At 40.7% G+C, this 13,890-nt stretch overlaps 1 protein-coding gene across 1 annotated transcript in view; it reads left to right on the top strand.

The window, feature by feature from the left end:
• The window catches only part of LOC120525379 (amine sulfotransferase-like), a 104,123-nt gene that overhangs the window by 81,087 nt on the left and 9,146 nt on the right, over positions 1–13,890 (top strand). Inside the window, exons 4-5 of the mRNA XM_039747615.1 lie at positions 2,206–2,332; positions 13,796–13,890. Of these exons, the coding sequence (XP_039603549.1) occupies positions 2,206–2,332; positions 13,796–13,890 (222 nt within the window). The remainder of the gene's footprint in view (positions 1–2,205; positions 2,333–13,795) is intronic.

The following is a 13,890-nucleotide window of genomic DNA, read 5'->3' as shown; positions in this document are numbered from 1 at the left end:
AAACATCAATAATAACTCAAACTTGCAATATAAAAAACATCAATAATAGCTCATAAACTTTATTATTTAGGAAAATCGCAACATTTTACTCCCCAAAAATTCGGATTATTTGTAAACAAAATCCATCCTCCTCTCTCCTCAAAAATAGTTCAATTACTCTGTCGTACGGATTATTCGTCCGTTTCAGTTCCATCAAAAAGTCTGTTTCTATCGCCATTGAAGCTAATGCTGAAAGTCGAACCTACCCTGTCGTATTTCTGGAATAAGTTTTAATTCGCTTTAGGGCTGAAAATTTCCGCTCGACAGAAGCACTGTACACGGGAATGGTCACCGCCAAATATACCAATGTGAACAGCTTCCCCATGCTCTCATTCAGATTTTTCTGATGAAGGAAGTCAAGGAGATCAGTGGGAAATTTTCCTGCAAAATCATCCATGGCATACATTACAGTCAGTTCTGTTTTTAGCCGAGACAGATCAAAAACCGCTCCATGACTTTGTGTTAAAGTGGAGAAGGCTGCATGCGGGAAATTTTTCTTGTATTCCCGAAACTTCTGGGGCTCGAGGAGCGTGACAAACATCAGGTTTTCATGGTCTTGAAATCTGGTCTGTGTCTGGCAAATAATATTGTCCAGAATCCTGCCATGGAGTTGGCCTTAGTGCGTGCGAGGATCTTTCACTCGGAGCGCTTGCGGTGCATTCAGTGGCCTCGTAGAGTTCCTCCTATCAGCTTCTATCCAATCAATGGGTCTGAATACGGTGACGTTGCCATTCGCCTGCTAGAGGGCCCTACTGACACCAACTCAAAATCTGATTACTTGAACCAACAAGTTAATCAACAATTATTCTGTTTTTAGTGCGCCTCTCTGCCTGGCATCAAATGATGGCTGAAATGTGATTGGTTAAATGCTTTAATACGAAATACATGCCTGGAAGCAGCACAACCATTGGAAAAGCTATGAAAGGAAGCGGACAGACTTGGAATTATTTAATAAATATTCATGGACAAAATATAATTAACATTAGTTTATGATTCAGATATTTTTACTTATGAATATGCTAAGCACAGTCATTCACCCGCGAATATTTACCTTATATATGCAGGCACTCAATTACGTGGGAGGCGTGATGATGCAAGACACAACTCTGCCTCCCACGGCCATCGAGCTGCAGTCTATTACAGTATATGGACGAAAATGGGTTCCAGTTATGACCAACCCGCGTAGAATTTCGAAATGAAACATGCCAAACTTTTGTAAGTAAGCTGTAAGGAATGAGCCTGCCAAATTTCAGCCTTCTACCTACACGGGAAGTTGGAGAATTAGTGATGAATGAGTGAGTCAGTCAGTGAGGGCTTTGCCTTTTATTAGTATAGATAAAGTGGCAGATGAGCATATGTGCTGCTTTGCTACTTATTCAAAATTAATTCAAATAAAAAATCACAGGTAATTTGTAGAGATATTAATCAGAATACAAATTAAGGTGAAATGTTCCACCTGTGATAATGAACTTGAACTTGCAGTACTTTTTTTAATTTACAAAACTGAAATCTAAACTACTTAACATCATCACGATTTAAGATGTTTTCTGTTGAAAAACTACTTGTTTGGAAGTAACTATTCCTAGTTAATGACATTTATTCAAGACTAGAATATGATGTCTTATTTACTTATCGAAACTTGATTTGGAGATATAGACAACATTTTTTGAAGTTCTCACCTAATGCATATACCTTTTTCTACCAGTCACACGCTATATAACAAAAAGGTGGACTTAAAGTGATTTTTAATGATAAAATTTTGCTGTATCAAAAATGTCTAGATGATATCACATCTTTTATTACCCTAATACTAAACTGTAAAATCAAATCATTTATTGTTCTGTAATTAATTTACAAGGGGCCTTGGGTCATATTGTTATCTTATTCCAGATTTTCCATGTCCAACTGAATTAACAATAGATTATGGTAATATAATCTTGATTAGTAATTTTCATATTTATATTTATAAGAACATTAGCACTTGATTGAGTCTATATTATCAATCAATCCATTCACTCATTTTCTGAATCCACTCCATTACCTGATTGAGGGGAAACTGAGACTAGCAGCATCACACTCTGTGTTGGAACTAAACCTGATTGCTAGTCCATCAAAGGCCCATTTATGTGGTATAATTAAATATATATATATTTTTTTTTCTTTCAGATCATATATGTGTCAAGAAACCCAAAAGATGTATTGGTATCATTCTATCATTTTCATAAATTTTCAAATATTTTTGAAACTCCTAAAGATTTTAACACATTTTTAGAAAAGTTTCTTAATGGCAATGGTAAGTGAAAGTATAATGTAATGTCTGCCCACAGATACCTAGAAATTAAGATTATCTGTACATTTTTCAAAAATGTAATCAGATTTTACAATTGATATTTACAAATGGATTTACAACAAACTTTTTATTCTGTGGAAGTAGTTTATTTTGCAATTTCACATTGGATCCATGTGAATGGTGTCGTGGATGGAATGGACTAAAGCCTGTCTGGTAAAACCACTAATAACACCATTAATTTTACTGTTTTGAGACCTTAAGTGTGTATTCTGCTCATTCAGGTTTTGGACAAACTGATAAAGAGAAGTGTATTTTTTGATGAATGATTTTCCTTTTATTATCTTTTATTGTGACTATATGTTCTTCCTTACACAATTGTCTTGTGGAGTCTAAAAGCATGCTGTCTAATAGACAATGATATGACTTTAAAATCGCTCCTCTGTCAATAGACATTTTAAACAGCAGTGTGCCAACAAAAAATGGTGGCTTGGAAAGTGAGATACAATATATTTAAATGGACGTAATGTCTGATTTTCAAGTAATAAAAATGTTTCTGTGGCAAGCAGATTTTCTCTTATAAATGTTTTAGTGAGAGAGTATTTTCAATATATAAATTTCTAGGGGTTTTGATGTAATACTCATGCCAGAACCAAAATTCTGTTTTTTTCAACAAAGTTGAAGTTTGATTGTATTGAACAACATTGGGGTTCTGAAAACAGTCATGGGATTAGGAGAGACAATTTTAATACCTAATTTTTAACTTTCATCAAAGTATCTGTTATGAATGTTACTGTAAAAACATGTTTATAATGAAGTGTCTTTTATTAAAATCATGTTTGTTTTACTATTTACTTTTATTGTTATTTTTCAGGTGGTCAATTTGTTTATATATTTATTTTTTGGTTGTCACCAGTGGCATTTCTCATGTTTTAGGATGTACAGTTAATCCTAATATGGTCCTTTATGTCCTCTTCAGAAATTATCCATTTTCTCAAAGGAAACCTACACAAGCTCTGCTCAGTGGTCCAACCATACAACTGCTCTTAACAGCCACGATTTTCCAAAATTAAAGGAGATTGTAGGGTAGGGTAGGGTGACCTGATTTAGATTTTTCCAAAAAGAGGACAATTGGGGCAGTGGGCAGAATGAGGCAGACAGGTGCCCGTAGTGGGTGGGAGGTTGCGTTTGGAGGTTCAAGTAAGTCATGGCAATGTGTATTTATGTGAGTAGGAGTGGGATAGATACAGTAGTTGTCAAATATATCCAACACCAGGCAACAATGTTAATGAACTTTAATACGTAAACAATTAGTCTTTAACAAGACTAATAATAAATGCTTTAATAGCCCTTATAACCGAGTACATTTCTTTCTTTCAGTTTAAGTCATTACATATCCCTTCTTAAAAAAAATCAATAAATATGCAAAAAAAATCTTTAATGTATTGTCCAAGTGTTGACTTATCTAGTGTTTTTTTCACTTTGATTAATTTACTATGCACACCTTGTTAATTCCAGTCAAAATGCTGAATAAATGCAGGGAATAGATTCACTGTACTGTGATTGCTCCCAACAGTAGAAACACCATAGTAATCGACCTCTTCCAGTGCTTTCAGAGCTTCTGTCTTAGTATGAGCATTTGAACATTTTCAGGCTGTCTCAGAATTGGGGAAGGCCCTAGTGGTATGGGAAGGAAAATGTCCCTCTGCAGCAGTCAAAGTACCTTCTGTTTTACTTGATCTCATAAAATCATCATTTAATTTAGCTGGTAAACTCTCTCCTTTAGCTGCAGTTTTATGTTTGGTGGAGGCTCTGTGGTCTTCTAGATTGCTGTCACATTTATTGGACAGTGTAATTTTGCCAGCTTTCCAGGCCTCACATTCTGCTTCCCACAAATTCTGACCCAGACAAAAACACTGGTTTATTCTGTAATTCTTACATGAATTTACATTTGTGCTTGGTCATTTTTGGCTGTGTTCATGAACCAGCTGCTACTGCTTCTGTCTGACTGTTGCTGTGACTTTGCACTTCCTCTTCTCTGAGAGTAATGAAACACTTTGACTAAAGGTTGCATGCTGGGCACATTTAAACAATTGTGCAAGTGTTCCTTGTGTGAAGGAGGGACCTACAGAAAGGTGTCAAAGCAATGCAAATGCAATTTGACTGTAAAAAGAAAACAGCAACATGAAAGAATTGCCAAATCCCAGACATTTTAGGATATTATGGATGGACACATTTGTTAGGTCCATTAAAGAAGACATGTCCATGGAAAGAGAAGTTACGGGCATCCTATTGTAGGGACATTGACTTCAGGAGGCACAAAGCCAGCCCCTTTATAAATCAATGGGTACCTGGTAGAGAGGGTCACCTCCTTTAAGTTCCTGGGAAATTATATCTCTAAGGACCTACCCTGGACAGCAAAATCTCTGATAGTAGTCAAAATGTCCCAGCAGTGACTGCATTTTCAGAGACTTCTCTGGAATGTGGAATTGATGGGGAAACTGCTGTTTACCTTCTAGTGCTCAACCATTGAGAGTGTTTTAGCACACAGTATCTCAACATGGTATGCTGGATGTACAGCAGCAGACAGGAAATTTCTGCAGAGGGTATTATCGACACCAAAGAAAATCATTGGCTACTCTCTGCCCTCCCTGGAAGACATCTCCTGTGCCCAATGCTGCAGCAGATCCAGGAAAATCATTAAAGAACCTTCCCATCCTGGCCAATCATTATTCACACTACTACCCTATGGCAGGTGGTACGAGAACGTTAAAAGTAGCATTAAAAGATAAACGTAGTGTTAAAAATAGCATTAAAAGTTTTTAATCTTTGGCCACCAGAATTTTAAAACTCTTAACGGCTCATAGAACGGTTAGGATTTTTTTTTCCCCTGTATGTACAATGATTACATTAGTGGATAATAATGTCCATCTTTTATCTATTTATGTATGCATTTATTTGTTATAGGATGTGTGCTTTTTATATTATTTGTCATTTTCTGTTGTACCATTTACAGATGTAGCTTTTACAATTTCATTGTATTCGTACAATCACAATGAAGGCTTCCTTCCTTACTTCCACTAAAGAGCACAAGAAAGAGATCAAGCTTCATCTTGTACAATTAATACTCTTATCAGGGTTTTTTTTTAAGTTGGCAATAAGCAGAGATCAGGCATACTTAATGAGGTCCTAGGGCATTATGCATAACGCTGTGCGTAGAATTCACATTAGAACATGGTGTACGGACAAAAGCAGAAATGTTTGTATGCTCAAAAAAATCCAGATGCATAAATCTGTGCATTCGACAACTTCCAAGTTCTTCCACTCCATAAATCCCGGTGAGCGTGAAAAGTAACGGATGTGTACGTGCCTGCTGCCACTCCGCAACTCTTCCCAGAATTACGTCTCTTTGAATTTGCAAAACAATATAAATAGCCCTTAAGCTCAGCGTTCTGTGAAAAGACAATGGCAAAAGCACGGGGGAAAATAGAAGAATTTCAGCGAATATAAGTGGAGGCAAGGAAAAATGTACTATTTGTTGGTTTAAACAGTGGTATAAACAACAAAAGGAAGTTGATCGAGTGACATAGAGTGTTGGAGAAATTTGAAAGTTCAAGTTCACAAAGTTGCACAGTGCCAGAAATAAAAAAGAAGTTGTCAGATATCAAAGTTGCCGTGAAAATGCAAGTCGTAGCTCACCATCTGAGAGTCATATGGAAGCTTATTAGGGTACAGAGAAAAAAAATAGGCACACAGTGGGGAAAAAAAGCTTGAAATGTCAACTTTAATCTCAAAATTTCCACTTTAATCACGTAGTTTATTTTGTCATTAAAGCAGAACATCATAAATTTAATCTTAAAATTGTTTGATTTACTATTTTCTCAAATCATATTGTAACTAAAGTAGCACATTAAATGTTTTGTATTGTATGTGTTCTTCTATGTGCTCTATGTGTGTGAATCACTACTTAAACAAGCTTTCTCTTCCTCCAACAGGACACAGAACCTATTACATTCATGATATTACAGCTCTCTGAATAAATTAAATACTGAGATGTATACTTGATATAATTTTCATGATGATAAGAATTAAACCATGTTATTAAACATGGGAACACTGTGGCGCAGTGATAGTGATGAGCGGGCGCCCCGTCCAGAGATTGTTCCTGTCTCACACAAGATGCTTGCTGTGCCATGCATGACCTTCGATAAAATAATTTATTGCAACAGTACTGTCTTTTTCAAACGTACTAACCTCCAATTCCTGTCCTTCCTTTTCTTTCTCCAAGTACCCAATCGCCACACAATCAGCTCTGTAATAGATGTCAAGCCATCTGTAAGCTTAGAACACAGATTCTTCAAAACTTTTAAGAAACATTGAAATATCTTCGTAGTACATGTTGTGGTACTCGGCTGGGGCTGGAGCCTGGCCGGGACGCCCAGGAGGACCGGAGGAGGGCTTGTGCCTCCTCCAGACTGCGAGGGGGCGTCCACCCTGGTTATGTTGGGGGCCTCGGGTAAAGGGCTTGGATGCCCAGCCCTGTAGGGACCCGTGGCCACCAGTGCCTGAATATCCCAGGAGCCCAGCACTTCCGCCACACCAGGAAGTGCTGGGGGGAAGATGACAGGGGACACCCGGACGGCTTTCGGGTGTGCAACCGGCACTTCCGCCACACTGGGGCGTGGCTACGGAGGAATGCCGGGAAGCAGCTGGAGTCCATCCGGGTTCCTATTTAAGGGGCCGCCTCCCTCCAGTCATAGGTGGATGTCGGGTGGAAGTGGACAAAGCTGAAGAGAGGACTGGAGGCGGCCAGGAGAGAGGCACAGAGACTGTGAGGCCTGGACATTGGGGGAATCGGTGCTGGAGGCACTGGGGTGTGTCGTGCACGTAAAACTGTAAATAATAGTGTAAATAAACAGTGTGTTGGGTGAAACAACGATGTCCATCTGTGTGTGCCCGGGCCAGCTTCCACATCTAGCGTAGTCAGCAGGATGCTCCGCCTGTTACAAGGCAGGGACCTGTAAACCAAAATTCTGTTGTGGACGGCCCGCCGCAGCAGGGGACTCCACCCCCACCCACCCGCCAGGGGTCCGCAGGAGAGCTGTCTTCCCCTGTCGCGGGCTGGTGGCGTGCATGGCGTGACTGCAGCGGTCTCCGACAAGCGCGCCATTGTTGGAGGCGCCTGGGACGGCATTGCGTCCAGAGAGGCCACGCTGAGGACGTTTCCTTGGTTGGACGAGTCCGGGGAGGTGAGTGCCCTGCCTAACAGCAGCCGGCCCTTGGGGGCCGCGTGTGTTTTTGCTTTTCCAGGCAGGGACTTCCTGGATCCACTTCAGTGGCGGGCGCATGCCGGTCTGGGGGCTCCGGCAGCGCGGCGGCAGCCACGAGGGCTGCGGAGAAGGAGACGCGGCAGCTCAAAGGGTGCCGGCAACAACAGGGCTGCCGGCAAGCACGTCGCCACCGCAGAAGTGGAGGCAAGATGGCCGCGGACCAGAAGTCCCTCTCCCTGACAGGCACGCGATTGAACGGTGTGTCTTGTGTGCCCACCGATGACTGCAGAGAGGCAGGACCAAGGAATGTCCATCATGGGCAGGGGGGAGACCCGATTGGGCCGGAGGAGAAGGCCCACAGGAAGTCTCTGCCCCTATCCCTGCTTGGAGAGCAGGACCGGACCCCGGCTGTCCTGGAGTAGGACCCGCTTCGGGGCTGTGCTGCCCTCGGGGGACGGGTCGCTCTTCCCCACGAGTGGTCTTCGCTGGCTGTGGGGCACTGTCAGGGATGCCAGGGGCAACGACCCGGCCAGGACGCCGTGAGGGACCGGAAGAGGGTCAAAGCCCACCCTGGATCACGTGGGGCCGCCTTTCTGGTTGCTCTGGGGGCCACGGGTACAGGGCATGGAAGCTCCACCCTGTAGGGGCCCGTGGTCACCGCCAGGAGGCGCCCCATGCCTTGGGACCTGTTACCCCAGCACTTCCGCCACACCAGGAAGTGCTGGGGGGAAGATTTAGGACGGCACCCGGAGAGCTGCCGGGAGGACAGCCGGCACTTCCGCCACGCTGGGGCGTGGCCAATGGAGGAATGCCGGGAACACCTGGGGCTCATCCGGGAACGTGATAAAAGGGGCCGTCTCCCTTCATTCGAGGCTAGATTCGGGTGGAAGAAAGACGAGGCAAGAGAGGAGAGTGGAGGCGGCCCGAGAAGAAGGCATTTGTGGCCAGGACTGTGTGTATTAGGGTTTGTGCACTTTATTGAAATGGGTCTGTGACCAAATAATTGTAAATATTTTACATAATAAACGTGTGGTGGTGAGTAACAACATGTCCGCCTGTCTGTGTCCAGGTCGGCTCCACAATGTTTAATTATTCCATCCATCTATCCATCCAGTGTTACGCCAGTCTCAGCAAGAATACAGTGCGAGGCAGGAACAATCACTGAACGGGGCGGCAGTTTGTCACTAGTGCTGCAACACCGTGTCCTCACATATTTAATTATTAACAATATAGATTATTGAAATGTTGTTAAAATTGTATCTGCATAATGTAAAAAACATATTTTGCTGCTTTTCATCTTAAAAATTATATCATCATCATATATAAATACGCTCTTTATAAAGTGGCTCAGATTGTGCAAAATTATAACTGTATTGCAAGTTTACAGTGAGATAATTGTACTTACAAGTACAAAGCATTCTACAAGGAGCACTTGATGGACTTATTGAGTGCGTTTATAGTTCTTGGGATGAAACTGTTTCTGAACCGCAAGGAAAGATGTTTGCCGTATGAGAGCAGTTCAATAGATAGCATGGCTGAGGCAGCGTGTGCTTGATGCTGTATACCAATAATTCTCTTTCCAGTCAGCTGCTGTAGAGCTGTGATTCCCCACTCAGATACAGTGATATAAATACTCCGATTGATGCTGTATACTGTACTGATAATTCTCTTTCCGATCAGCTTCTCCGAGTGGTGCAGTGAGACTAATAGGGAAAAAGATGATCTGCTGTGGCAACCCCTAACAGGAGCAGCTGAAAGAAGAAAAAGAAAGTGCAGTGAGAGTAACAACACTAAAGCAGCTATGGTATTTAGAATAGTTTGAACATTCTGTGCACCATTATATTGTTGCAGGTTAATTACAATCAGATGCATTAAACTAATAAACAATATGCAGTTAATTTCAGTGTATTTATAAAGCCGCGTCAGGGATGAGGATCTGAAAAAGAAAGATAAACCACACAGGAACAGTAGTGCTGCTTTGACACTGGGTGCCGCCAGTTTGCAAACCCGAGCAGAGAACTTGCGTACACCAGGGTTGGAGCAAGCATGAAAATGTGCGTGGCTTTACGCCAAGATTAATTTTTACACATCGTGATGTGAGCGTGGAAACAGGTGTACGCAACATTTTTGTGCGTACGCACCGTTTATACATGAGGCCCCTGGACAGGTGTACTGTGACTGCAGATTTTCATTCTAACCCTTTTCTTAATTAGTGACCAGATTTTGCTGCTAATTAACTCTTTGCCTTAATTTTAATTGATGCACATCTTAATACTCAGGCCCCTTAATTATTTCTTTTTTCTTTAATTAGCAACCAAACAATATTAAGACATAAAAGGTACCAACAAATAAACAATAACCAGTGTCAATCACACAATAACTGAAAATAAAAAAAGGTGAAGACCTAATTAATTTTGATCTGTTCAGGTGCACAAAACATTTTGACAGCTCTCTTAAAAAAGAAAATCAACAGTTTTGTAAATGTCTGCCATGGCAGAATGAACGCCATGGAATTAAATAATGGGTTTAATTAGCAACGAGAATTGGCTTCAAATTAAGAAACTGAATCAAGTGAAGTTGGTTGGAGTTTGAGGCCCCAACTTAGTTGGTCATCTATTGGCTCACTTCACATCAAATTTATGTTTAGGTGCCGTTTAAGTAAAAAAAGAATCAATTCAGCGGTCAGAGTCTCAAAAAAAGTCAATTAAAATAAAGGGAAATTCTCAAGCATATAATATTAGATTAGATTTCCTGCCTTTTATCATTGCAGAAGTTTAAATACCTCGGGGTAAATATCACAAGTAACCATAAAGCTCTTTATCAACACAATTTCACCGTCTGCATGGAAAGAATTAAACAAGACTTGCATAGATGGTCAACCCTACCTTCATCTCACACTAGCTGGAAGAATTAACATTGTTAAGATGAATATTCTTCCTAAGCTCCTTTTTTATTTCAAAACATTCCAATATACAGTGATAAATAATTTTTTAGGCAATTAGATTCATCAATAACCTCATTTATTTGGAATTCAAAACATCCACGCATCAAAAGAGCGACCCTACAAAGGCAGAAGGCGGCATGGCTCTACCTAACTTCCAGTTTTATTACTGGGCAGCAAATATACAGGCGATAAGAACCTGGACACAAATAGAAGAACATACACAGGCTTGGACCGCAATAGAAGTAAAATCCTGCAGTACTTCATTGTATTCCTTGCTCTGTGCTCCAATAAATACAAGTTATCGGCAATATGCAAATAACCCAATTGTGCTCCACTCACTTAGAATCTGGAACCAATGTAGAAAGTATTTTAAGACGGAGAAGCTTCTATCTGTGGCACCTCTGCAAGAGAACCATCTCTTTCAACCTTCACAAACATATTAAGTTTTTAATATCTGGAAATAATTTGGAATTAACTTGCTTAGAGATCTTTATATAGACAACGTCTTTGCATCCTATGAACAATTACATTCCAAATTTAACATTCCAGCTACACATTTCTTTCATTATCTTGAAATCAGGAACTTTATTAAACAGAACCTTCCAGATTTTCTTCATCTTGCACCCTCATCCATGCTGGAAAAAATATTGCTCAATCTCAAGGACTTAGACTCCATCTCTACAATATATAAAATCAATTTACAATCCCTCCCTTTCAAAGATCCAAGAGGACACTGGGAAAAAGATCTCTCAATTAATATATCAGAAAAGGAGTGGAAAGTAGCAATGCAGAGAATTCACTCGAGCTCCATATGCGCAAAGCATACAATTATACAACTTAAAATTATATATCGAGCACATCTGTCTGGACTAAAACTCTCCAAAATGTTTCCAGGGCATGATCCAACCTGTGAACGTTGCAATCAGGTTTCAGCCTCACTAGGTCACATGTTCTGGGCCTGCACCAAATTAACATTATTCTGGACAAAAATTTTTAATTACCTCTCAGACAGCCTTGGACTCACAATCCCTCCTAACTCATTAACAGCTGTGTTTGGGGTTCTTCCAGAGGGGCTTAAAGTGGAGAAGGACAAACAAATTGTGATTGCATTCACTACACTTTTGGCACGCTGACTTATTCTGATAAACTGGAAGAACCCAAACTCTCCTCTTTTAAGTCAGTGGGAAACCGATGTGTTATATTATTTGAAATTGGAAAAAATCAAATACTCAGTTAGAGGACCCATACAGACTTTTTTCAAAACATGGCACGATCTAATCAGTAATATTTTAAAATAAGTTCATGAAGCACAGAAAATGTATTAATTTAGGTACATCTACAAGCCTTAAATTTTACGCCGTTTGGCTTGCTCTCTCTCTCAAGGGTGGGGATCGATTTGTTCTTTAACTCAATTTTTCTTTTTGTAAAAACTTGATTGCTTTGTATGGATTGTAATAAAATTAATAAAATAAATAAAAAAATAATAATAAATAAAGGGAAATAGTTAATTAGCAGCAAACACTGGTCACTAATTAAGAAAAAAGTTAGAATGAAAACTTGCAGCCACGGTAGCTCTCTAGGACTGGAATTGGAGATCCCTGCTATAGATCCACCCTACCTTGTGTCAGTGTGGCAGGCTAGTGGTAGTATTTTAATGCTGACTCTTAATATCACTTGAATGCCACAGTATGCCTTAAACATTGTTGTTGACTATGTTTATTTTTCTTTGGACCTAGTCTATTCTTTTTCAAATGGATAATTTTAGCAAGATAATGCTCTGGTTCATAAATCATGCCTCAACCTAGACTGGTTCATTGAATATGATACTAACTTTAGTTTACTCAAACGCCATGCACAGTCCCGTTGGGTCTGCCACATGAATATGTGATGGAAGAGTCTGCCTGACGTTCTCCCTGTCCCCAATGAATCCATGTCTCAAAGAATACAGGCTGCTGTAGAGGTAAATATATATAAGATTTCCATTTAAGTTGACATGGAACAGACATATCTTTCCCAGTAACTAAAATATCTGCTTCACAAAAAAAATGGTATTTAAGGCAAGCAGTAGGTAATGAATATCTGGACTCTCATCAGTGCCTCATTGCATAGTTCTAAATGCAAAACCAAAACTTTTACATTCATAATGATGATCTATTCACTTGTTGGCATAATAATATTAGAAATTAAATTGGCTTATTGACCTGTATATGTATGTATATTGTCACAAATGGCTGGGGGGTAGACCCAGCCGGGACACCTCGAAAAGACCGGAGGAGGGCTTGCGCCTCCCTCAGACCATGTGAGGGCGACCACCCTGGTGCCTTTGGTGGCCACAGGTACACCCGGAAGTGCTGGGGGGAAGAAGCGCAGGAACACCCGGAGTGCTTCCGGGGATGCAGCTGGCACTTCCGCCACACTGGGGTGTGTCGGTGGAAGATTGCCGAGAAACACCTGGAGTACATCCAGGTGATTATAAAAGGGGCCGCCTCCCTTCATTCAGGGCTAGAGTCAGGTGGAAGAGGACAAGGTCTGGAGGAGAGAGAAGGAGGCGGCCTGAAAAGGCATAGTGTGGTGTTGGCCTGGACTTTGGGGGAGTCTGTGGGTGGTGTGGCACTTATCATTGTAAATATAGTTGTAACCGGAATTTTGTTGTTGTTAGGTTGGTACTTGTAGTACGTGGTTGGGCGATGTAACTAGGGCTAGGGCGATCTAGGTACACTCCTCACAAGTCAGTCTGCCAAGTGCCTACAGTCTGGAAGGTTGTGCTTGTGTTCAGTGAATTTTGTAAAAGTAGTTTTGTGCGAGCATCATTTTTTTATGATGGCCGATTATCATGAGCAATGCGCGGCAGTGAAATTTTGTTTTCTTCTTGAAAAAAGTGTTGCAGAAACTATTGTTATTGAAACGGTATGACAACCCTGAACCACCCACCCTACTCACCGGATTTAGCTCCGTGTGATTTCTTTTTGTTCCCTCGGATGAAAAAAGACTTGAAAGGAAGGCGTTTTGCTGACGTCGAAGAGGTAAAACAAGAAACGACCAGAGCATTAATGGGCATTATTTCAGACGAATTTAAAAAATGTTTTGAACAATGGAACAAATGGTTAGATAAGTGTATTTCCGCCAATGGAGAGTACTTTGAAGGAGACTAATAGTTTGTACAGAAAATTAAACACATTTTAGAAATATTTCCGGTTATTTTTAGGTCTCCCCTCGTATTTATATAGCTTTAAACCTAAGCATTTTTTCTTGCAGTGTTCTGCAGTTCTTGGTTCGATCACATCAAAGGATGGTACATGCACAAAGATGATTTCAACATCCTGTTCCTGTCATATGAAGAAATGATCCAA

The sequence above is a fragment of the Polypterus senegalus genome, chromosome 3, assembly GCF_016835505.1.
Source record: "Polypterus senegalus isolate Bchr_013 chromosome 3, ASM1683550v1, whole genome shotgun sequence".
Taxonomy (NCBI): Eukaryota; Metazoa; Chordata; class Cladistia; order Polypteriformes; family Polypteridae; genus Polypterus; species Polypterus senegalus.
The sequence above is the reverse complement of the archived record's forward strand: the minus strand, read 5'-3'. Positions and strand labels throughout refer to the sequence as shown.